Below are 26,758 nucleotides of genomic sequence, written 5' to 3'. Positions count from 1 at the left end.
GCTATTGTCAGCATGGCTCGTGCTACGAGAGCAGAAGCCTCTGTGCATATAATGTAGAGAATGTAGATACTAATCTTAACTCTGAGATTTCTGAAATGAAATATATTTAATGAAAGACAGCGGTTGAAAACTCAAAAGAATAAAACGTAGCTGCATCTTCATACTCCACTTAGCCTTCTGTTGTCTGTCAAAAGTCTGATTGTCTCTCACACCAAAAAATAATAGCAAAATTGTACATCTAACTATGTCCAACATAGTAGAGCTTCCTTTTAAATAGCTTATCGCATCTCTTTATTTGAAAAATGTAGTTCGTACTGATCAGAATAGCTAATTTTTGCTCTTTGTAACTCAATAAGCCACTAAGCCTGTCACTGTAAGCAATAAATCAGCTAAACACATAAAAAGTAAAAACAAGCTCAATAATTTTCATTTACAAGGTTGTTTTACTTGTCACTCTCTTTCTACCAAAAACTGGATGACATCAATCTGGTGCACTAGTCTCAATTAGCCCCATGTTGAAAGGCAATTTTGTGTAAACAGATTTCAGTATCCATTTAATTTGTTATTTCAAGTCTTTTGTTTATTCCTCTTGGATATTTAAATTGTCTTCCAGTTCCAGTGTTAAAGGTTCATTAGAAATGAAAGATTTTTGGTTTTTGACGAGGTGTATTTGTATTTCTATGCCATTACTATTTTATGAGGTGAAAATGATCTCAAAATAACAATATTTTTGTTTATCTTAACTTCTGGAGCAATTTGTCTTCTAGTAAAATTTATCATGACAGACCAACAATCCTCAGAAAAAATTGTTGTCTACGTCACCCAACTTAGTATTGTGCATCCATTAAAAAAAAAAAAAAAAAAAAAAGTTTAGTATTTTTCTACTGGGATAGCTAATAATGACATTTTGTAACTCACTTTAGATGTGCTTTACAGGCAGTAACCAGTACGGCTCTATCCTGGGTCACACTTCTGTGACCACTGGCAGCCTCCTGGACGACAATCACTGGCACTCGGTGGTGATCGAACGCTACCGTCGCAATGTCAACTTCACCTTAGACGGACACACTCAGCACTTCAGGACTAATGGGGAATTTGATCATCTCGACTTAGACTATGAGGTGAGCACTTTATATGCAACACAGGGCACACATGTAGAAAACGGCACCAACAATTAATGCACTCTGTTTAAATTTAGACATGTGTATACAAGCTCTTGATGCTTGCATGAAAGCATCTAGAAAACTCAACAAGTGAGGGAAATATTAGATTCTACCTCGGTTTCTTTCAAAAATCTGCCAGCTTGGAATGTTTTAAGAATGGCCGTCCTTTGGCATGGTCAAATTTTTCAACAAAAGTTCTTTGACAGTCATGTTTGAGTTAAAGCATGAGAAAAAAATTGCAGGCATTGAAAAAAGTAAAACATCAGACATATCTGTGTCAGCTTTACATGCAATAAGTTGCGTTATGCAACATACGTCAAGTAGCTGATAACATTGAAGCTCCAAAAACTATTCCACTGTTCCCAGTTGTGCACAGTATTGTTGGGGTCAGCATTGTTGCTGCACAGGAAGAAGATCTATGATTTAAACTAAGCTCTGCAGGCTTCTTTTGTGTTGCATTGTACCCTTCTTGGTAGACTTTTTTCTGATGTTCCCACTTCTTCCTTAGTCCCAATCCATGTTAGGTTAATTGGTGATTCCACATGGATCGTGAGTGTGAGTTTATCCTTGTTCTCCCTCTGTGATGAACTGGTGACCTGTACCCCTTGTGACAGCAGTGATAGGCTCTCCAACCCCCCAGCACTTCCTCCTCCCTGGACCCTGAACATAATAAAGTGGGTATAGAAAATGAATGAATATATGTGGTTTTATGAGTTTCTCCCTCACATCTGACACCATGAGCCCTCCCATAAAAAAAGACTATTTTGTATTCATGTTACAAGGAATGGACGTGAGCAGTATGCTTAAACTGGATCCCCATTTCTTCACTAGTATTTGTAGTGCTGCGTAACGCATACAGTGCCTTGCGAAAGTATTCATATCTTGAAACCACAAACTTGATTATATCTTATTGTAAAAAAAAAAAAAGAAAAAAAAAAAACATTGTAGAGAAGTTAAAAGCAAGTTTGGGGCATAAATCAATAATTTAAGCTTTGAACACCTCACGCAGCACTGCTCAATACATCATCTGAAGATGGACAGAGTATATGGTACAACTGCAAACCTATCAAAACATTACTATGCACATAATCTGACAAGGCATTCAAGAAGACCCGACGTTAAGAGGAGATGCTACAGAGATCACCAAATCTGGTTAGTTGCAAAAAGTGGCAAAAATAAAGTCATTGTTGAAAGTGGAAAGTGTGAGTTTGCAGTTTGTAAGCTACACACCAAATATGTGGTAAAATGTGCTTTTGTGAAATGAAATCTAAATCGGACCTTCTGTCTACATGCAAAACGATACACGTGGCTGGAATTCAACACTGCACACCAACCTGAGAAAACTCTTTCCGCCATGAAGAGTGGCAAATGCAGCATGCCGCGAAGATGCTATTCCTCAGCTCAGATAGTGGAGTTAGTAAGAGTTCATTTGAAGATCCAAGAGTAGTCCTGGACGGAAACTTGTTAAAGGCTAGGAATCACTTAAGATGTAGGAACAGGTTCAATTTCCAGCAGGACTAAAATTCTCAGCATCCAGTCGGAGTCAAAATGGAAATGTTTAGATCAAAGCATGTTCATGTGTTAGAACGACACAGTCAAAGTCAAGACATAAATGAAACTTATAATCTTTGACTGTACTTAAAAATTGATTTTCACACCTGGCTCTTCACCTAATCTGACTGAGCTTCAGGTAAAAAAAAAAAAGAGAGAGAGAGAGAAATCTTCACTCTCTGGATGTAGAAAGTTGGTAGAGACGTATCCAAAAACACTTGAGGCTGTAATTACAGCCAAAGGTGGTTCTGCATTACATTGAGTCACAAGGCTCGAAGACCAAAGTCCACCACACAGGGCTGCACAATATTAAGTAGACATAGGGTATGCATCAATGAGATTAAGTTATGATGAGGATATGACTTGTAATGAGACAAGGAATAGTGAACTAAATAGTGATAATATCTTTTCATTTTGGATGTTTTGCAAATACAGACACCAGATAATGAACTATCTATGCAGAATCTGTAAAGAAATGTATTTATTATTTCCATCTCAACACACAGTTTTAGTGCATTTGACTGCATTTGCTGTTTTGACATTGAAATAATCCAGTTTAAGTTTCCTAATGATTTTAACATATTAAGTGTGCTTGTCAAACCATTTCTGCTGCAGAATTCATGATAACTTTATAATTTCTTATTATTGATTGCATTCCAAGCAGGGTTTTTCTTTTCCAATATTGATTTTTCACATAGTCACATAATGATATATTTATTTTGTGCACCTCCATCACCGGAATTTTTTTTTTTTTATTGAAAAAAACCTTCTCCATCCAGGTTTACATTTGTAAAACATTGAAGGGACTGTGTAATTGCAACTTTGGTACTGGTAGTGTGTTTCAGGTTTCTTAACTGTGGAAACGCTGGTTTACATGCATGCCGCTTTATCAGTTCTCAGTTTAAAATGACCAAATTGTTATTATTAACAACTTTCAGATAAAATCCACACTTTCCCAATACATCAAAGTACAAACAAAGTTTTCCAACAATAACTAATAACTAATATTTGTATATTTTGTTTTATTCTGTTTCATGATGTTGCATTAGATTCTTTTCAACATTACTGTGCCATCGCTTAACTGATTTGCAACAGGACTTTTAACCTCTCACCACTGGTGCTCAGTAAAGTACGCTGATGCTGGCCAGGAAATTAAATATTGGCTTCTGCATGTGCTCTGGTGCTAATCCATGAAACTCATAATTACAGTTACCCAGTAATGGATGCGATTCATTCAACTAATACTACTGAAAACAGGAAATTGATAGTAGAATGATAGTAGAATGCATATGGCAGTGGGCATCATGAGTACAGGGAGACTGTGTGTGGCACAGTAACTGTGTTTGTATGTTTGTCTGTTAGTTCTGTGTTTGGTTTGTGTGCTACTGCGTGCCCTTTCCGTGAATATTGCTTATATGGCTAATCTAATCCAGTGTTAAGTAGGATGCTGAGAAATGGAGCAGAACAAAGCACAGTCCAATTAGAACTGAAGCTGTTGAATTAAAGAATCTTCAGGGAAATCTATACAACCGGGTGTACTGTACCAGGAGGTTCAGAGAACACGTGTGCCTGTGTGTGTTTTTGAGAGTGATGTGTCTGTGGTGTATCTTGAATCCATCCACATTAATTCTCTTCACAGACTGCAAAATTGTGACCAGCTTTTAGTCAAAGTGTACCTGTGTAGTTCACACTCTCCTGTGTGCGTGCGTGTGTGTGTGTGTGGATTTTTCTGCTTCTCTTTGGCTTCCAGCTTGTAGACTAAATATCCGGGTGCATCAAAGTCCACCCTTGGTAGTAATTACAGAGCTTGCTGGAGCATAGCCACAGCACAAACAACAACAGGCACACACACTGACAGACACATTGACTGGCAGCCACATACCCTCCTCTATTATCTTAGCGTCCTTTAGGGCCCCGAACTGTGTCTGAAAGAAGAAGAAAAAAGAACAGAACACATGTACAACTGTACAAAAATGTGAAACACACTTTACATTTTCATCAGCGCTGCTGTGTCCTTCAGCACTTCGCACTCCAAGCTTGTTTGTAACTGTCCGTGCCTTAACCTTTGCGTGCTACACATCACATTTGTTCCCCCACTAACCAGTGTGTTATTTCCCACACTGCTAGCATGGTCGCATTAAACAAGTTCTTTTCTGTAGTGTGTGAAAAGGGTTTGGATTAAGTCAATAAAATGTAGATTTTGCTCAGATTAGTGTTGTAACTCCTCAACTCAAACTGAATTCAGTAAAAGTGGACATGATATTATTACTTTGTGTGTACAGTTTGTAAACTGGAAGATACCTTAACCCTTCCACGCAGTCATGAGACGGCGTCTCCTTTGTGTGGTTTCGGGAAATGACAGGCTGACGGGACACCCCCACCCTTTCCACGTAGTCCGACAGTGACATTTTCCTCGCTGCTGTCTGAAGAATTGCACCGCTCCCGGTCAAAAATATCCAATCATAGCACTGGGAGGAAGTGGAGGAGCTTGTTTTTGTTTTTTTTTCCCCCACAGATTAGCATTCTCATATTATACTGTCACAACATCATGACAGTTTTCACAAATGTGTAAAAAAGAAAAACATGTTTTTATATAAGATACATACTGCAGATTTGAGACACTCTGGTATTGTATCTAATGTTGAGGTGAGTGAAGGATGTCCATGTTGCTGATTCCTTCTGACTGCACTCACTATAAGCTATCGTGTTGCACAGAGTGCTGCGTCAGACTAAAGTTATAACCTTGGATAGCATGCTAAGTTGTTCACAAGGCTCTAAACAGAAAGCCTTCTCTTGCATTGATTAATGCTGCTGATAAAAATATTGATGTGGTTTTTTTCCACCACAGAAAAAAACTGGACCTGGAGGTTGAAGACTCAGAAACTTCGAGATTATTGATTTTCCAAAACAAATATAGTACCCGTTTCGGTAGCATTCATGTGGGATGGCTAGGAGAACAGAAAATAAAATCCTTTTTAACAAACTAGTAAGAGATCTATGGTTCCCTTTACACAAAGATACAGATTTAAAAATGTGGCAAATTCCTGGTCCTGGAGACATTAGGACAGCTTTAATCCTGAATGAAAGCAGTGGTTTTTTTATTTTTTATTTTTTATAATGCATAACATGAATAGGTAAAAAAATAAAAGGACAAAGGGCAACTATAAATACTCAAACAGTATTGGGAGTACTTCACCAAGAGTAAGATTCTTGTTAGAGTTTCTCTGTGTGAAATCCTTTGCAGACATTTCTAGAGGTCATCAAAAGATTTCCTCCCTGCCTACACTCTCCCAGTCTTTGATTGCTGACCCACATCATCATTATAGACGTCTAAGTAGTCACTCTGCTTTTAGTCTAGTCCTCAGCACATAAAATGCTTTTCAGTAAAAAAAAAGATCAATTCATTGACATGGTCTGTCTGATACAGTCCACCCCCTCGCGGTTGTTTTGTTCATATATTTAGGGCAGGTCTTTTGACAAAAAGATATATAATACAATGAAGAATCATCAGAACATCTATTTTGCAGATTTGACAGTACATAACCCTGTTATTTAATCCATGAAGTTATATGTATTCTTTTTTCTTTCTGTCATTTTTTATTCTATTGTGTTGTTGAACTTTGAAGCAGAATTATGCCGTCATCAAATTAATCATCTTATTCCGTAGCACTATGCCCATTTGCCCGAAGAAAATACTGAACGGCTTAATTTAAAAACCAAAAATAGCTAAATTACTATGAAATCTTTTACGGTGTGTTTTTCCTCTTTCTTCTCTGCCCCTTGTCTCCTTCTAGTTAAGTTTTGGGGGGATGCCATACAGTGGGAAGCCTGTGGGAGGGGGGAGAAAAAACTTCAAAGGCTGCATGGAGAGCATCAACTACAACGGAGACAACATTACAGACCTGGCCCGCCGAAAGAAACTAGACACTTCCAGCTTTGTAAGTGAATTCCTGTTTGCATGCGCACATGTAGATGCGATAAACTTTGAAAATATGGACAATTGAAATTGCACTCATATAGAAAGCCAATACCCAGCATGCTTGAAACTTCAAACCAACTGAACCATATTTTTTAAGTGCTTAACTTAAAAGACTTGTAAATATCGAGGCGCAAAAGACTTTTTCTTTTTCTGCTCTTAGCGTAGCAGTACAAAGGAAATATTTCACAATGCTGATTGTGCAACATTTTTTTGATAAACTTAGTCGTACAGCTGCTAAAAAGAAATCAACATTGTTCTTGTCTTTGTCAAATGAACTAAGCTCTAAGTGAAAATTAAGAATAAAATGTTGGCACTTCCTGATGTTGTCTCAAAATTAATTTGTGCTTCACCTGATGAACTAATTAGGTCATTAATAAAGTAAAATCATTTTAGTTTTGTAACAATTAACTCAGTTTTGGAGTCTGTGCAAAGCTGGTTACTCGCATTGAGGATGTGCTAATTGGCACACTTTGGTAAATGTGGGGCCAAGTAAACTAAAAAATGACCAAAATTCAACAAACTTTCCATCCTCTTTCCAAGGAAAAGAAAAAGTGATTGTTCCTTGTGGTTCACTCTAGAGACATAATATTCAAACACTGTACAGATTCAGGGTACTCACAGCAACATATCTAGATATAAATAGCTCTTCAAATTTTAGCTCTTATAAAGAGCACATCTATTTCCACTGAATACTTAGTCAGATACTCATATTTTTACTGACTGTGCTGTATCGCCTGGAGAAAGGAATCCAGCTGTGCTTGGTGTGCTTGGCCTAAGGCCCTGTTATACTTCTGGTGAACTGCTATTAGTCAATAAAAGTTGCTTTCTGTGCATCTATTTATTCATCTGTGGAGCTTTACAATCCAAATTTACATTGCTATACAGGCTATTTTTCATATGATTTACAATCATGTACTATTTTACCTTGAATAGTTAATTCTTTTTGAGTAATTTGTCCTGATTTCTCTTCTATATATGATTTTAGACAACAGATACTATCTCTACGCCTAAGCTCTCTTCAGTGACAGTCTTAAATCCATATAGTGTATTTCTCCCCGTTTTTCTGCATTTTCACACATCTAATACAATTTCTTCTATGACCTGGTTGAATAAATGAATGACCTTAACCACAGCCACACCTCTAGCTGTCCCTGATTCACCCAGTCATTTCTTTCCAGTCAAACTGATTGGTTCTCAACTTTTAGAAAACCAAACATAGAAATGCAATCAAGTAAGGTAACACAGTATTGTATGTTTGGCGAAGATTTGATTACGAACACAAGGTTGGAAGTGCTCATGTGAAATTAGTGCCCAAATTCCAGAGAGGTGTTGTCTTTTTTTTGTTGTTGTTTTGTTTTTGAGGGTTTTTTTTCCCCCAGCAAACAGAATTCACACATAATCCTGCTTTAATCCGATATGAAAGACAGCATGAGCCATAGGCAGAGGATTTAGTGAAGTATGCACAGTCGTTCAATTTAGCAACTGTTGGGGACGTCGGAGGTAGAGAGAATGTATTAAAAGCAAATCACAATGTGCTGCTTTTATGTTGTCTCTTGTTTCTTGTCTTTATTCTTCAATCTGTCCTAGCAGCGTAATCTGTCTTTCACCTGCGTGGAGACACACACCTTCCCAGTCTTTTTCAACGCAACAAGTTTCCTGCAGCTACCTGGTCGAGCCAACCACAACACAGTGTCTGTGGGCTTCCAGTTTCGTACGTGGAACCCTGATGCCCTTCTGCTCTTCAGTAATCTCGATGATGGCACTCTAGAAATCTCCCTTGAAGAAGGCAAAATTATAGTTCATATCAACGTTGTGACGGAAGCCAAAAATTACCGGGTGGACTTACTATCAGGTGGGTTACTTAAGTGTTCATTTTTGTCTCTGTGCAGCAGTCCCGATTTGTAACACTTAAGTGTTGCTAATATTTACTCATCGGTATATTCACAGAATCAGATCAAGTCTTAAAACCTATTAATTAAAATACATTTCTCCGAAATTACAATTCAATTTGATTTATGCAGTTGAAAAAAAAAAAAACCCATCCAATTAACCAATAATCATTGGTACATCATGATGCATGTCGATGTAATGTATATTAATCACAAATTGAATAATTTTACCAGGACAAAGCTTGAAATAATAACCATTTGGCTGTTGAATGTTTATTACCATCCAGTGACATTTTATAAGTATTATTATTAAGAGCCAACACACTTTGTTTTTACCACATTCAAACATTGTGGAGTGTTTGTGAAAGTGTTAACACAATACATTATTTTCATAGTAAAATAAATGGTTTATCCATTCTGCTGCCATATTTAAATAGTAAAGTGTACAGCTGGATTTTTTTTTAAACTGAAAAAGGAGAAATGTGTTATTTGTTTTGTTTTGGTTTTTTTTGTTTTTTTCAAAAAAATGTGTCCAGTAAACCTCTTTTATTGCGTTTACTCTTTTCTATGCCCTGTTACACGCTTTCCTTTTGAAGTCTTGTATTTCCCTTTCATTCTTTCTTTTCTCTATCTTTTGCTTTCCTGAGACACATTCTTATTTATTCTGTCCACTGCTGCTGTAATAGACCATTATGCCCAGGGGTTGGGATTATTACAAATTAGCCTTTAGGCTAATTGAGCTTGAGCCTGCGATTACATCAGTATTACTAGAATTCATGAACACAAACATTCCAGATGCAAACACACGCTTCTTCTTTGACTGCGTCACTAGTGTCTGTTAAAAACAAACCCACCAGGCTTCTGGCTTCAATGACACAGTAGGAGCTCAGATGACTTATAATAGTCTTTCTCACTTGCAAGTAAACTCGCTAGATATGTTCTCATAAAACAAAGCAAAAAATAAAAAATAAAAAAATAAAAGCATGTCGGTAAAGAACATGTTAGCACATTAGGGCACCCCAATAATTATATTCCATCTGACAGTAGTTTTTCTCTGTGGATTTTTTTTTTTAATTTAGTGTAAAATTATACTCACTTCTTTTCAGTGAAATAAAAGTTGTGCTTAAAGTGCTTTAATAAAATAGTCAAGATTGTAAACCAGCTTTATACAAATGCTGCCATGCATGTTTCTTAATCAATAAAGGTCACCCTCTATAAGCAAAAATATTATGGTAAATGCAATTTTATGCAAGTTGAAGTAAATGCTTTGAGAGAGAGTGTCACTAATACAGTCTATGATGATGTCATTGTGATCTGAAAAGGTTTAGTCATATTAAGTTTCTTGGTATGTAACTCTAGCACCTATTTTTTTCAAATTTACACTAGATATGCTAGTTACATACATCATTTGTGGCATATTGCTTTTCTATGGTTACCACAATATATATTTCTCCCTTTCATTCTGTAAAAAGTGTTTAGATCTTAATTATATCCATATTTTCTGCCAATCAGACCTTTTATTACCAGGTTTTTTTTCTTTTTTTGTCATCCCACAGTTTGTGTTTTAAAAGAATGAAATACATCTTTATTGTAAAGTTAGAGGATGCCTTATACATTGGGCTTTCTCATCCAAAATCTAACTATTTTTCTATGTTAAAACTGTGCATGTATGTTTTCTTTTCCTACATGCTTGCCTTCACAACCATCATGCTAGCTTGAAATTCTGGACTTCTATGAGTCACGCATGAGATGAACTGCATCGTCCGAAGACGAAGCATGCAACATTACAATAATGAAAATGCCTAGGGCACAGATTATGGGAGGAACAACTCTATAGCTACCCCAAATTACAATACTAAGTTGTTTTTTCGCTTGCTTTGTTTTGGGTGTATGTCTGTATCACTGTATTATTATGCTAATTTCTGGAGTGCGTAGGCAAAGCTTAACATGACATATTCAGAGGCTTTATGAGGTTGGCTGTGAAGTTGTGCAAGGCTCTTCAAATTATCTCGGAAGCCTCCATAAATTTACACTATACAGAATTCATATTAAGCATGTATACTGGATCAAAATCTAATAATCCATAACGAGAGAAAAAAATTAGAGGAAAACTGCCATAGCAATTCAGCAGAAATCTGAAAGAGGAACAGAAAAGTGCAGCCAAACTTCAAAGGGCTTTCATGGTTTTGATAGAAATTAGATTTTCCCCAGTGTTTTATGTGTTTATTACTTTATTTATTTATTTAAATGCTGAGAGCAATCACTAAAATCACATCTCTTAACATTGTTTTGATATTTACAAGACTATTAATCTTTATGTCCATCACAAATTTCCATATCATTGGATAAAACCTTTAATCCACAATTTTCTGTCTTAACCAAGGGAGATAAAATTTGAAATAAGTTAATAGTTCTTTATTAGAAGACATGATGATACCCATCATAGCAGAAGAGAGGGTTACAATCTGCATTCTTTTAATGGATAGCTAATGGATATAAGCTAGACTGGCCATTGCCTTCCTGTGCAATTCCACTTAAAAAAAAAATGCTTCTATTAGTCTTGACTTCTCCCCTTGACTCAGATAGCCTCAGGTCAATTTTTGACCCGTCCACTAAGCATACAGAAAGAGAAGTTATGAATGATGACGTCGCTTATCTGCACTTATATTAGAATTGTAGTCTGCCTTTAGTTTTTGCAATGGCAGCGCAGGAAATGAACAAAGCCATTCAGTCCGTGTTGGCCACGCTTCCAAATATTGAATTAACAGCCATCTCGTTCAGCGTGGCACTTCTCTCTTCACTTCATAGCGTCGAAATGCCAAATTATAAACGTCACGGGCAAATGTTAGCAATTGGGCAAAATTGCTAACAAACTCAGTCCACGCCTCCAGGAAGCAATCATTTCTCAATAGCCGAGAGCCCAGATTCTCTGTACAAAAGTTTGTACAAGGGACTGGTTTTTAGCAGTGTGCACGTAACCCAACGTGTTAGATAATCTAGTGTTGTTTGGCGTTCCAATGGGTATCTCAGTTACTTTGAATTTTTTATTGTTTAGCACATAATAGTTTGCTGTGCAGTATGGCTTGCTAATGTTGTGGAAAACCAATAAAGTGAAATAGGAAAAGTTTGCAAATTCCCATTTGGACACTTGCACTTAGCTACAAACTTAGAGACAGTTAATTAATTCTTTAGTTTTTTCTTTCTCCTGCAAAAACCTCCGTTTGTAGAACAGAAGATATCATCACATTGCAGACATGAGAAATTTCAACAGGTAGAGTTACTTATAAGTTTTAAATTAATTGTGTATACTTTAATTCAGTTTCTTTATTTAGAGTGTATGTTGGTTTAGCTTTGTTTTATTTTGCATGTACATCACTTGGTCATGTTCTGGATGTTTTAAAGTGCTGTATTGATTTTTTGATTGATTGACAGACAACCATCTTTTTTTTGTGAGAAGCAGCAGGAATGTCCAGTAGAGTTATTTCATGCCGGTCCAGTGAACAGCACGTAACTTGAATCTAAATGTTAGCCATGTCCAAATCCTACGTAATGCTACAGTGCTTTCAGTAATGCAGACCTGTGGTTTGGTAGACACCCTCCAATATTTGTGAAGACTCTGTGACAAGTGAACGTTCTGTATTGAATGATCTCAGATGGGCATTTGGAGAAAGTACGCTTTAGAGTTTCTGTGAAATCGGGATGTAAACATTTAAAACCACACAAAGATACTTATTTTTATGTTAGTTTTTCATTCTATAGATCACACAGCATTGAAGAGATGCTCTGTGAACAAAGTACAGATTTTGAGCAATGTTTTATTGATTTAACCAGTTATCATTTAATAGATGGATTAGGTAATAAATTTATCCACTGATAATTAAAAGAAAAAAGTTAAATATTTGATGTTATTATTCATTCTGGACTTACTCCGAGGGTGAGACACATATTTTACATTCTGTATTTTCCATCTCCCTCTCTCTGGGTTTTCAGTCCATTCTTAGTATTCCTCAGCTTCACCCTCTGTTCCACCAACATGTGTCTCAGAGCTCTTGGCTCATTCCTGATATCATTCCCAGTCTGTCTGTCCATCTGTAAACTTTGTTCAGCGTCTCCATACTCTTATTCAGCACATGTTGCAGTCAGAGGGGGCAAAAACACCACCAGCAGAGTAATCCTCATTATTCGACATTCTTTTCAGGACAAAGGTTGGGAAACAAATTGTCTGTTTTCTGTAAACATATTGAAATTGCCACTGGCCGTTGGTGTCGTCACATTTCGTTCTGTGGCACGATGGCATGATGTGACATGGTTCATGTCACTGCTTTCTGGTGCTGATCACATCTGATTAAACCTTTTTAGAGTGTTTCTTTTCAAAGTAGATTAAAATAATCAACTGTTTCTGGTTCTAAATGAAAATCAGCCATTCTGTCCTTTAGCAGCTGTGTATCTTTAGTCCCGTTCTGATCAGCAGAACAAGACTAACATCAGGGAGTGTGTTGCACTCAGGACTGCAAGCACAACCCTAAAATAAGCTTAAAGAACATCTTACAACCACAACGTCTCACATGGAGGCATTGAAACTAACAGGAGCACAAACCCGTAGGTAAAAAGAGATGCAACGGATCCATTTCACCTGTCTGCACAGCGGTTGGCAGATCGCACTTTCAGTCATACTGTGAAGGACTGACTCCTGCTGTCCCATCAGAAACAACAAGCAATATTTTCTCAAAATGTTATGTTTATCAGGGTTTGTGCCGTTTTTCACTTTTCAGGGATTGCTACTTTTAGCTGTAGCATGCAAAGTGGTATTTAATTTAAGGTAACTATGGTGATTCTGAAAATGAAGCCCTGTGGTTGCATGTTTTAAAAAATGCTGGTTAAATCAATGCAGCCAGTGGAGTTCAAGACTTTTCAGAATAACCAAAGGAGAGCGTGTAATACGTAGACGCCTCTACAATCCCAAACGTGAGTGACAGGTGTAAGGCACATTTCAAAATGTGAAATTTGAAGTTCACATTGGCTTTCATGAGTTTACTGCTTTAAATCAGAAAGTACTGTACCACGGCTACAACCAATAAGATCCATATTTAAAGCTAATCCAGGTGAACCGATGAGAGGACAGTGCGTTTTATGGTACCTATTTTCCATTGCATTAAAGCCGTTATAAAAGGAGATGTGATGGAACTCAATGCTAGCAGGAGATTGAATCAAAACCAATACATAGGCAGTCAGAATGTTATCAAGTCGCTTTCTATCAGAACCTATTCATGTGCGTGTTATCAGTTGCACAAAGCAGAGCTATTTTATTGTCTGCAATTATTATTGGGATCATAACCTTCAGAAATCACCCAAAAAATATAATTATCACAGTCTTTTCAGAGCAGTAAGAAACACTGTTGCCTGTATTCTTCTGTTTTTTTGAATATACAACCTGCAGTGGCCTGAGCATGCCCACTGTGATCACACTCGCAGCAGGCGGGCATTTTGGCTCTTAATTTCTTTGGATACCGTCTGACCACATACATATCTACACATATACTGACACACTTGGACCCCCTGCTGAGGAGGGTTGATTAGTGTGGACTCCCTGCTGCTATGAAAGCGAGGGTCGTCAAGTGCATTCTGGGAAGAAATAAACAAGGGAAATGTGTGTCTGGGAAGCGCTGACGACTCATACAGATCCTGCCAAGCACAAAGTAAAAGAGCTACCAAAAGGCAGCAGATGCTCTTACACATATGGTTCAAATTTATTGACATAGGCAGCATGTCAAGCCATGTGTATTAATTGGCAGGAGGACCTCGCTACTGAGGGTGATTTGCAGATGACCGTACCTTGAACTTTTTGCTGCAGTGTCCTCAATATTGATATATTACAGTCAGACGAGCACTCAGCTGAATACAATTGAAAAAATAAAATTGTACCGTACTCAAGGGACAGAGGAGATGGGTACAAAGATACTTGGGGAAGAAAAAAAAAAGGAAAAAGTTAAATGCAGAAGAAAGAAAGACAAAGGTGCAAAGATGCAGGCGAGGATGGAAGAATGGATCGGTCGTAGTGTCACTGAAGGTGATACATAGAAGAGAGGGTGAGGAGAGTGAGTGGGCTTCTCTTTCAGCTCCACTAGTAATACCCCTTGCTAAAACATCACTCATATTTAATGGACAGCTACAAGGGAGAGGAGGAAAAAGGAGAACACATACCTTGTATTCATCCAGCACACACATGCACACCACTCTGATGTACACAGAGAACGACACACGTTAAAGACAAAGAGGCCCCGAGACTGGAAGGTGCCTGAGGAAGAATATGGGATTGAAAAGGAGGAAGAGGACCTGAGGGGAAAACGTGTGCAACTGTATCTGTGGTACAGATACAGGCCATCGTGCTGTTAGGTTCACGATGGCCAGACAAACAAAAATGCCTTCAACGAGAAGAAAAATGAATGTTGTACAAAGTAGATGTTGAGAAAGATACAAACATGACTGAAAGATTTTTTTTTTCTTACTTTGACTATCCATGCGCTAAATCCATAATGATCCATCAAGTTTTAGTGTGACGGCAATCCTGACACATATTTTGCAGTAACTAGTTATTTGAAATGACATTACTTTCTTTCTGAAATATTTATCAGCCCATCTCCCCAAGAAAAAAAAAATATATAACTCTTGTGTTTTCTAAAGACATATTTGTCACGTCTTCTCGAACTCACCAGGCTCGAGCCTCAACGATGGCCAGTGGCACGCTGTACGCCTGGTCGCCAAAGAGAACTTTGCGATGTTGACAGTGGACGGTGAAGAAGTGTCTGCCGTGCGTTCCACCTCGCCTCTCAGCATCACCACAGGAGGAACCTATCACCTGGGAGGTAAGGGTGACCCAAACACCATCACAGCAGGGTTGACGTGCACAGTGCACTGTTTTCTTCCAGGCCACATTCACTGCCACATTACCCCACAGCAGCTGACAGGAATACACCCAAGAATAAGACGTTGGAAAAGTAAGGACTGAAATCTCACTTTTAACTCCTTTCTTTTTTTTTTAGTTTTTCATAAACAGTAGTTTCAAAGCATGTTTTATTTTAAGCAAGTATTTTTAATTGTAAATTGAAGATTAAATTTGATCAAAATAAACAAAATGAGCAAACGATATAAAAAAAACAACCCATAAACATTTATGTAAATATTTGTGTATTGCTCTTTTTTCTAATGTCTCTTCAAAAGATCCAGTTACTTGCAAAAGTATTCATTCCTATTTAATTTTGCTCACATTTAGCCACATTGCATATTTTATTATTTTGTGTGATAACCAAAATATTGCATTTTCTAAGTAGGGAAAAGATGTGTTTTTGCTTTGATCTGGCAGCATGTTCTACAATTTGGTGTGTCGCAAACTGAAAATGGGACCTTTAAAGAATTTATTTCTTCTTGCTCCTCTTCCATAAAGGCTACATTTTTGGAGGAGACAAATAGGTGTTTCATCAACACACTGTTCATCTGAGCTTTGGACCTTTCCAGCTCCTCCAAAGTTTCCAAGAAGCTCTTTGCTGCTTCCATGACTGATGCACTGCTTGCCCAGTCTGTCAATTTAAGTGGGCAACCAGGTTTTGATTAATCTTTTTTTCAGGTTAATCAGGCTTGAACATTGCTCTGTGAGATATTGAAAGCTAGAAATCTTGTTTTATGGGCGAGTCTTACTTTAATTGTCTCTAAATCTTTCCCGTCTGTTGTGTTCCTTTGCCTTTAAAGTGTTTTTTGTTCACTAATGTTCCTTCTAATTCATTTTTATGTACTATTTTTGTGTTGATTATTCACATCAAAGCCCACAAAGGAGAAGTTTGTAGTTTGAATGTGACTGTATGGGGCGGCAGGTGAATAATTTTTAAAGGCACTCCGTTTCTTATATTGTAAAATCCCCACAGTCTAAGACAGGTCTGCCACGAACTGCAGTACTTAAATTTAGTCTTTTCATTTTCAGCTTTGTTGACATTTTGCTACTAGTGGATATCCTCTACAGTGAAAACAGCTCAGAAACTACAAAATCACCACAGATTAATCCAGAGCTAGAATGGGCAGCATCTTTAATCTGTACGAACGAGAAGCATGCCAGGTTAATGACGCCAGACACCGTTATCTGTCTGCCAAACGATGTGTGTGCTAGGAGGCTCTGTATGAAATTACAGTAACTGAGAGAGAAAGTGTGGCTCTGATTGCCCCATCATGCCTTAGTCTCTTCTCCCTGGCACAGTTCCATCTCCTCAATCAAGAAAAACCTTTACCTCAGACTAGTCAATAAGCATCAGGGCACTTTACACAAACACACACATCAAGATTCTTTTACATTGTTGTCTGATTAAATTTTTTGCTGATCCATATTGGCAGATTTTTTTTTTTTTTTAGATCTTTTTTTTTCAATGGGCAGCTTTCTGTGTGTGAATGTATCTCCAGTTTTAGCTTTTCCACTTCCTTTTTTTCATTCATTTTAATCAAGGGTTCATTCGATGGCTTTCATTTAAACCCTTAAAAGTTCTTCATTATTATACTTCAATCTAGTTTCTCTTTTTACTCCATGTCTGTCTTCTCTTTTCTTTCCGCTCCCATTTTCTTCTCATCTCCAGTCTCTATTTTGATTGAATTGGTGATTGATTGATTTTAGTAAGCAGAGCTGTGAATCAATGGAGGCTGAGAGGAGAGGATCTCTGCAATGTCTTAACTCCTTGAAGAGGGTATACCAGAAAGATGGATAAAAGAAGACTGTAGCTGCAAAGACAAATGTAGAAATGGCAAAGGAGGGGATCTATGCACAAGTAGCGACCTGAAGAGATTAAAACATTTCTATAGAGAAAACAAGTTAACAAATTAGACCAAATGAAGAAGAGAGGATAAGCAAAATCATCATTATATATACAGTGTAAAAGTGATGTGTACATCTTAACTTGGACACAGTGAAAACAACTAAAGTGTGACAACATTTTATGAAATCAATATGTAATATATTTCAGAAAAACATCCATTCATACATGTAATGCATCACTACAATTCAGAGAAAAATAAATATTTGTTTTTGGGCTTTTCCCCACTGGCAGAGGTAATACGAAGGCGGAAATAGCAGCAGCTGGGACTGGGGCTTTACTTGTTAATTTTACATGACATAATGAATGCTGAAGAGCTGGGAGCCCGGTGGTAAACACAAGTCTGAATGCTGCAGGGGATACAAAACTGTTGACTATTACTACAAAGCAATTCTTAGGACACCAATTTTCAGACATGGAAGGGAATTTGTGGAAGACACTTGTGGAAATGCCGAATCCAACAAAACAAAAACAAACATTCATCGCTTTCCAAACCCATTCACACCAAACATCACTTTTTGTATATTTTGTTGATGTTTTAAATCTGAATTTAAAATGGATTTTAACAGTGCCAAACAATTTAATTGCAAATCAAACTAAAAACAGAACTGCTACAGTCATACCCTATGGCTTTTTGTCCAGATGTGGCCTCCCTCTTCTTGAATGATGTCCGTGGTGTTATCACCACGTTAGTGCATTTATCCCACCTAAGAATCTCAGATAATATTCAGCACTGCATCTCGTTTACTGAACTAGAGTCATCTAGAATTACTCAGGAAAGGTACAGAAGTGAAATGGGTAAATTTAGTACAGCAGATGAAGGCCATATGCTATAAATTAATTTAATATTTTAGAATGCAGAAGGGACATGGTTCTACTTTTTAACATTTGCTTATACTTTCCTGAAAACAATGAATAATGTTTCTGTGTTTTATCGTTTGGCAAAACTAGTTTGCTAGTGAAGTTATCAGTTTACGGTTTGACTCCATTTGAGCAAGTGGGACACATTGATTTGTGTGTAAACTTAACCAGTGCCACGTGGATCAAACAGGGTGATACACAAACTCTATTGCTGCCGTTCTTCTGAGCTTGCTCTTCATTTTTTAAACATTTCTCTAAGGTAGAGGTGTCAAACTCCAGTCTTCAAGGGCCAGTGTCCTGCAGCTTTTAGGTGAACACACCTGAATCATATAAATAAGTCATTAGCAAAATGCCAGTGCACAAGAAGGTAATTCAGTTCTATATTTTAGGTGTTAGATGTGGTCAAAAAGTATACTGTACAAGTATATATAATTAATATGTACTTATACAGTATACTTTTTGTACTGATCAGTACTCTTGGACAATCCCAGTTCCCTTACAGCAACTTCACAAATAATAGCAATTTAAAGCACTGTCTGCGTAGGCTAATGTGCACATTTTATTTTTTAATTTTTTTGCCTTTTAACTTGTCTGAACAGAATGTGTGGGTGTTTGACCAAAAGCCATGAAAGTCCGCAGCACACAGTTGAACATGTATTTAGACCTCAGATGGAAAATCTGGAGCATTTATTTAAAACGCTCCAAACCATCAGAGGGCAATTTTCATCCTAGAACAGAGGCAACAGAATAATATATCGAGTGTACTAAAGATAGTTTAGCCTTTAGCTTGCCCTCAATTATTCTTTCCGATCACTCAACTTGATGAGTCAAACAGGCCAGGCAAATTAAGCTGTCCTAAAGCTCTCAAACAGTCTTTCATCAGCACTTCCTGGAAGGGAGACATTACATTCACTGTGCCACAATTAGCAGAGACCCCTTTGTGTCATGAAGAGACTATGTTCTTTTCTATACATGACAAGACCAGAGATAATTGCTCTCAGTAATTTATGTAGGTTCAGTCATCCATGTAGCCATCTGCTTCAAATCACAAGGATTTAAGGCGTTCATTTGCTTTCAGTGGAACCTCTTATGTCGAGAGAAAAACCCAGCAGGAGGAACTACAGTCACCTTTTGAGTCATTTTAAAACTGTCTGTGCTTATTGTCCAACCACAGTGCTAAATCACAGCCTGATTAGTGTTGGCTCAAAACCGTTTGCACCTGGTCCCGTTCTATTTATATTTATGCGAGGTTTCCTGGATTTTGGAATCAATTAAATATTTGCTGCAACTAAAGCCTTTTAGTTGCAGCATAAAAGGCTTCATGTTTGAACCCCTTCATTCAAAAAATGAAGGGGTTTGTGAAGAACAAACCCCTTCAATTTTGTTGCAGCTTGTTTTATTTTAATGGGGTCACTGTATTTAATTCCTGTGAGTCTAAAATATCTGTCACCTGCACTGCCCCAGGTACAAAGAAATTGTATATATATGAACAAAACAAAACAAAACAAAAAACTTAATGATGTTGCAGTACACTCCATCCAGTTTTATTGGAAAGCCTTCTGGGATAAAAGCTGTTCACAGATAATTCAGGGATGGTCAGTGGCCTGCAGTGACAGTTGGCTGTTAACTACGTACACAAAGTTTTATTTGTCTTATTTGCACTATGTCATGATCAAGTTTATTTGCATTACATCTTCCAGCAACAAAGCAATTCAAAGTGCTTTACATGATAAAAACACAAACAACAAGAAAGCACATTACTCTGCAATGGGAAAATAAAGAAAAGTAACAAAAAGCTGTAATCCAGACTACAACTAATGATAATGTTCCAGTTATTATTAGTCAAAGACTATTCTAAGCAAGTGTGGTTCAGACCTGAATTCAAAGAAAGTTAGAACCGAGTGGTCTTTGCTACTCAGGTCTTCTGGTTCAAGTGACATGGAGAAGCAGCATTCAGGTTGCTTCTTCTAACCTGGAACAAACTTCCAGAAAAATTCAAAAAAGTCAAAAACACTTAGTTTCTTTAAATCAAGACTAAAAACCCACTTGCTTAGGAACACCTCTGAAAACAAATACATTAATATATATGGTGTATATTTGATGCTTGCTTCATATCTGGTTACTGTTATGCATTGGTCATGTAAATCACTTTGAACTACTTTGTTGCTGAAATGTGCTTGTTCTTTGTTTTTATTAATGGTTTGACAACTGTTGCCTTTAAAGCCTGGGGGGAAACATCTGATAGAAGGGATAAGTTCACCACATGTACCGCTTTGCTGACTCATGTGCTGTTTGACTATAGAATAACATCTCAGACGTACTTAAACTATAGTGAGATGTTTTTTTTAAACAGTTATTTATTAGTCTTAAATAATGTATGTAAATGTATTTACTAATGCAGATGTATTTATTTGATACAAGGAGTGCATTTTACGTGCACATCTTTGACTGTTGAATTTATTTACAATTGCATTAAAATAGATTGGGCTTTTTTTGTGAACTGACTTCAAATAAGTAGAGACTGTAAGCTGAAAATATCCCAGTTAATATAAACTTAGGCATGTAATGTGGAAATAAACTAGATTTGGCATATCTGGGCATGCCTCCAACCATTGGATGATTTTGGTATAATCCTTTATACATGTTAAGTATGTATCATTAAGCATTAGTGGTAGAGATAAAACATGCTGGCCCTGTGGTGGTTTGAGGCAAATTTGTGACAATATTCTATAAAGGGTTTGACTAATGGCAACAAAATGACATGAATCAAAATGAGATGCTGGTGATTGCAATTTTGAGATGACTTGTTCTGCTTTTGATATACTACTTCAGTGATTGAAATGAAATGGTTGGTTTTTATCAATGTTTTAGGCCCAACGTGAAATTAGCATCTTGACCACAAAACCTGGAGTCCAACAGCAGATGATATTTATAAGACCCTATTACATTTTTTTATGGCTCATTATGTTTTTTGTGGCTTATTATTGCCCCATTAGGCCTCATGAAAACATTCAGTTAAACTAGCTAGCTCCGTTCACAACACATTGAGTGCATTGGGTGAGACTGTTTGTACTCCAGTCTCACCCTTAGCATTCATACACTGCTGGATTACTGCAACAAATTGTATAAAACCTCATTTCAGTGTCAAGAAAACCATAGTATTACCTCACTCTTAGCATTTGTTTTTATAACTATAGTTATAGAACTATAGTAAAATGATATGAAGCCTATAACTTGTACCTCATACTTTTTTCTCCTTTTCTTAGAGCTCTTTTCTTTGATCACATGGCAAATACATTTTATATTTAAACAGCCGCCTATAAAACTCTTAAATTCTTTCTGTCACGCAGCCACTAGCTGATGTGAATATGGAGGTGTTTACCCCTTCCCATCAATATTTATATGTAAGAGACCTAGCTGTTGCTGGGTATTTGCTAGTGAGGAGATCCTTTGCAGAGCAGTGTGCACTAAAGCAGCCAAACTGCCAAGAGAATTAGCATTTGGGATGATAGCAGCCTGGACTGAGCAAAATAAAGTGATGGCCTTGGTGTGAGGCGAGTGTGGCCAGTCTTGTTTCATATTGTCTGATGAACAATTATAGAACTGGAGTTATCTGGATCCATATTATTATGTGAAAGTAGAGGCAATCTCATGGGAATTTTTGAATCACCCCGGAAGACGTATTTCAAGAATCTGCAAAGAGCATCTGCATTCTAGCTGATTTTAAATGCCTATTTGCTGTTAAACCAAGTGTGAAGGAGTGTTCGTAAAACAAAAGTTATTTGAGCAAATCTGACATTCTTCCTGTCATGTTGCTCTTATTATTGTAGTTTTTTTTTTAATTATTATTTGTTTTGATATAGCTTTCTACATTCACTTGCAGTGTTTTGGCTGAACACATTTATTATAAAAAAAAAAGTCAAATGAGACATGCACGGTGACGAGCTTAATCATGGTATAGAAAGCAGGAATTTGGTGACGGCAATGACTATTGTACTACTTGTGTCTGCCTGCATTCTTCACGGTGTTGTTTTTTCCCCATTAAATGTTCATCTGATAGATAAAACCTAAATTGCCCGTGCTCATTCAGAACTTATCTGATACAGATGGTGAGAGATTTATATTCCACAGCTTAGAAAAGGCCTGAAACAGGGAATTTTACTTGACCTTTACAGTGTGATGTAATGAATTTAGTAGGCTTCAGTGCACCTGGGAGATAAGTAATCTCATCCTGGAAAGCATTTTTTAAATACTTGGGACATATTTGAAGGACTGCATTGTGTTAGATAATCCAGGAGGTACATTTAAACGAATAGAGGGCGAGGAGATGTGTTTTCACTGTTGAGATAGTTTTGGTGCACATATGCATTATGTGCCTGATTGGGTTTTTAAACTGGGGGGGAAAAAATAACAGCATTGATCCCATCACACACGCAAAACCAGATCTCTTTGGATGAAAAAGCAGAAACAAAAGTACAAAGGTACTTGTTTTTAAAAGTCGTGGTGCAACCACAACTTTTAAAAACAAGTACTTTTGTCAATGTACTTATGTAGTTATTTGATTACGCAAGGATCACCAGACCTTTCTGTCGTTCATTGTCTCCACCCTTCCTGTGTTTGAGAACCCAAAGTCAATTTTACAGAAAATAGTTTCTCATTCCTAAAGCTTCTTCAAAAATTAAATTGTTGAAGAGGCAGGAGAGACAGACCTCCAAACAAAGCTAAGCTCTTTCCTCTGCTTGAACTGTGACCTATGGATACACTGATCAGAAGATGCTGAAGAACATTCAACCGATAGGAGTATCTGATGAATGATGACATCACATCTCGGATCACTTTACTTTTAGCCATTTTAATGATTAAATACATTTGAAACTGTTGCTATCTTTTTATTTCTTATATTGCAAATCATTTTCTGACTTTTTAAAGTACCATCCCAGGAAACCAATTTGAAAATTGGCATTTTTATCCCTTAAGATTTTTGTTTACAAATTACAACCAAAAAACGTTTAATGCTTGAATTAAAATTTTATTTATGCACTAATCCCACATGTTGCAACCACCTCCCCATCATTTTGGGATGAATTAGACATGATGAGGCTCTGCCATAATTATCAGAGTGAGAATCTTTGAATGCTTAATAGATGTGAAATGAAATCTCATGCAATGATATTGAAATGTCACAATGTTTCTTGTCTGGGAGAAATCCATCTGCTTGGTCCTGACACCATCACTAACTGTATGACGTTATCTGTATTTACTCATGGATATTTAATTTATTTATTTATTTTTTAAATGTTGTAGATTTTACCTAAAAAGAGATTGCCTTTGAAAATAAATGTTTACCTGACACTTCATATTTTTGGGAGTAGTGTTTTGTCCCTTCCAAATCTTCCTTGAAAAATGTAAACACATTTTCTCATCAGAGCATTTTGGCAAATTTCCAGTTTGCGTCTTGTGAAATGGCGTCTCTGAATTAGTCGCAGCCTTGGCTGTGGCCTGGAAAATAAGAGCTGTTGTTCTTCCAGAGTGTATTGTAAAATAAGCTCTCTGGGCACAACAGGAAGGCTGTGAACGAGTGCCAGGACGACTGTAGGGGATTACTGCTGTTGTTCCAGATACTGAACGGTGTTCTGGTCTGCGCGTGCAACAAATTAAAACCATACAATGACACAGATTTGAGAACAATGAGATTAATAATATAATCAGCTTAGTTAGAAATTGTTTGTAGCTTTGTGTACCTAACAGTGAGTGTGTTTAAATGTACGACCAAATGTATCTGAGGATCCTCCTTGAGTAGGACTGTTTTATTGATCGGGATATTTTGGCACTGAAATACGGATAGTAACGATAGTAGTAACGCTAACTTGCAGATTCAGGTTTCCTTGTCGACTGCTGGTGTGAATTTGTGTTTATATTTGATGTGAACTATTCAAAATGTGTTGTAACCTTTGTAAACATTCATGTGGTGGCTTAGATGGAGCATCAAAGCAACAAATCCATGTCGTCTTTGTTCCTTTTAACAATGCATATCCATCCACCCACAGTTTCATGCATTACATCTCCCATTCTTCCACATACTCAGGAATGTATCCTTTGTATTCACAGGGTATCTACAGGACTCAAAAGTGCTGCCAACCAGTTGCTCTGTTCCACATCTTTCTTTTTTTCCCCCTCTCTTCCTCTCCCTTTATTTATCCCTCTCTTTCCTCTCTCTAACTTTCCACATGTCCTCTCTCTTTTTTCTCCAACTGCCTGTCTCCCACTCCTCAGAAATGACAGCAGGCAGGTGTGGCAAAAGAACAGACAGATGGCAAGAACGACAGAAGGAACTTTTTAGGCATGAAATGAAATGAAAAGATGCAAAGAAAGAGCCGAATCTGGCAAAAACATGCACACAGTTACAAAGCATTAACTGTTTTTTAGTAAGCCATATGAACTTGATTGTTTAAAAGCACACACACACGTGCACAGTGTACATATGCCTCTAACTGTAAGCCTTTCTGATGCTTTGGCCTTGAGGCTGATGGCCAAGCTGGGGTGTATGACAGCTTATAACATCAGTATGATGGAGATGTCATTGAGCTGCTGTGTTTTATGACTTACCTCGGTGCTTGTAGCTGAGATTTAGTTTTAGGTTCTCATGTCAAATTTAACACTCTGCCTTTGCTCTGCAGAGGCACTTCATTATTCCATGGGAAAGTGTACTCAAAATGTGTTGGAGTAATGCTGGTTATGATGTTTCAATTTTTTTACTCTTGTGTGTGTGTGTGTATGATCACAGCACACATCAAAAGGATAAGCATAGAGACTTGTCCTACACTTGTTCCCGATTCAGTCAAGGCCCAGCGGTTCTTCTGGATGGGCCATTGACTCCTGCTAGACCTTGTCTGTAATGTTTAAAGACAGAATCCTGATAAAGGCTCATGGTTGTAAAAAAAAGAAAAATGACATTAACTGGCCACTGATATGGTCTGTTGTTCCTTCTCAAGGTTTATGTTGTTGGTATGTTTAATGTCTACCTCTGCTGAAGGTTTGAAGTGGTTAATCAAAAAAAAAAAAAAAAAAAAACACTTTGTGTTTCTGTTCCAACTTGCATGCTTTTTAGGTTTCAGCTTTGTTGATTTTTTTTTTCTTTCATACAACACTTTCCACGTTTGGCAGCAATTAAAATATTCCTGCAGTATTGTATTATATGGTGACGTTGCTTGTTTCCAGGGTACTTTTTGCGAACACCGCTGCCACCATCCCAGCGATCCTTTCAGGGATGCATGCAAGCGATCGTGGTAGACGACCAACCTGCTGATTTGCATGCAGTGGAGAAAGGCACAGTGGGAGCATTTGAGAATATCAGCCTGGACATGTGTGCAATCATAGACAGGTAGGAACAATCACCGCTGCCTGCACAAACATACACCCACACACACACACACACACCTTACAGTTCATGAAAGAGAAATGGACAAATAAGAAAGAGCACAAACACAGTAGTGTCATAAATCAGGAGTTTTGGAATGAAAGTCACAAAGCAAACAATACTGTTTATGTAAAATCTTTGAATTTGATCCTGAGACAAATTAATCAGGGCTTTCTTTGTCGTCTGTGCAACATCAAATGAATTATGTTTATATGTGGCTCATTTAAATGCACTTGTCAGACTGATAAATGGATATAATTTAAAGGGTGGCTTCATGGTGTAGGGGGAATGTGAGCAAGTGCTATCTGCTTTCATTTTAAAGCTATATCACATATTTCACCCTTTGGAAAAAGGCTGTGCGATCTTAATCAAGCATCAAAAATGAGTCACATAGTTCTCCATCTAATTGGGGGAGTGTAACTTGGCAAGAGTCGGATGCTTTATGTGCCATTCCTCAATGTTGTCAACAACTTCTAACAAATTGTTGACATTTCAGTTTCATTCAGTTGTTTATCTATTGAGAATACTGTTGTTTGCCAGAAAAGTTAGAACAGGTCATTTTAACAATAGATCCTTCATGTTCAGTTCTGTGAAAATATATTGTGCCTCTTGCAAATTTCTTGTGTTCATACGGATAAAAAACAAAAAATTTTCTGAAGCAATCTAACCATTTAAGTACCAGTAATTCCCTCTTAACCAGATTGTTGGCCCCAGATTGTAGCATAGTCAGCCACAACAAATGCCATTAAGCTTTTGTGGCATCTGGCAATGAGGTTTTGTAGAGGAATCTTACTCATTCATTTGTACATTCCTCGCATGAAAGGGTTTTTGAGAATAAACGTCCTGTACACGGTCAAATCCTAACATCTTAGTCATTTTTTGTCGTCCAGATTTTGACTGAACTACACTAAAACATTTATAATATATATATATATATATATATATATATATATATATATATATATATATATATATATATATATATATATATATATATATATATATATTTTTAAAACAGAGAGTTATTTTCTCAATAGTTCTGTTGTTGTAAT

The 26,758-nt window shown here is 37.1% G+C and overlaps 1 protein-coding gene across 2 annotated transcripts in view; it reads left to right on the top strand.

The window, feature by feature from the left end:
* The window catches only part of LOC106956856 (contactin-associated protein-like 2), a 226,538-nt gene that overhangs the window by 133,282 nt on the left and 66,498 nt on the right, over window positions 1-26,758 (top strand). Inside the window, exons 7-11 of one of the 2 annotated variants that reach the window (XM_015047932.1) lie at window positions 937-1,121; window positions 6,509-6,652; window positions 8,281-8,545; window positions 15,296-15,445; window positions 25,508-25,670. In XM_015047932.1, the coding sequence (XP_014903418.1) occupies window positions 937-1,121; window positions 6,509-6,652; window positions 8,281-8,545; window positions 15,296-15,445; window positions 25,508-25,670 (907 nt within the window). The remainder of the gene's footprint in view (window positions 1-936; window positions 1,122-6,508; window positions 6,653-8,280; window positions 8,546-15,295; window positions 15,446-25,507; window positions 25,671-26,758) is intronic. The other variant, XM_015047933.1, reaches the window with a different exon arrangement.

Source organism: Poecilia latipinna, unplaced genomic scaffold (assembly GCF_001443285.1).
Source record: "Poecilia latipinna isolate Pla-1442-1.1 unplaced genomic scaffold, P_latipinna-1.0 Scaffold850, whole genome shotgun sequence".
Classification (NCBI taxonomy): domain Eukaryota; kingdom Metazoa; phylum Chordata; class Actinopteri; order Cyprinodontiformes; family Poeciliidae; genus Poecilia; species Poecilia latipinna.
This window is presented reverse-complemented; position numbering and strand designations above follow the sequence as displayed.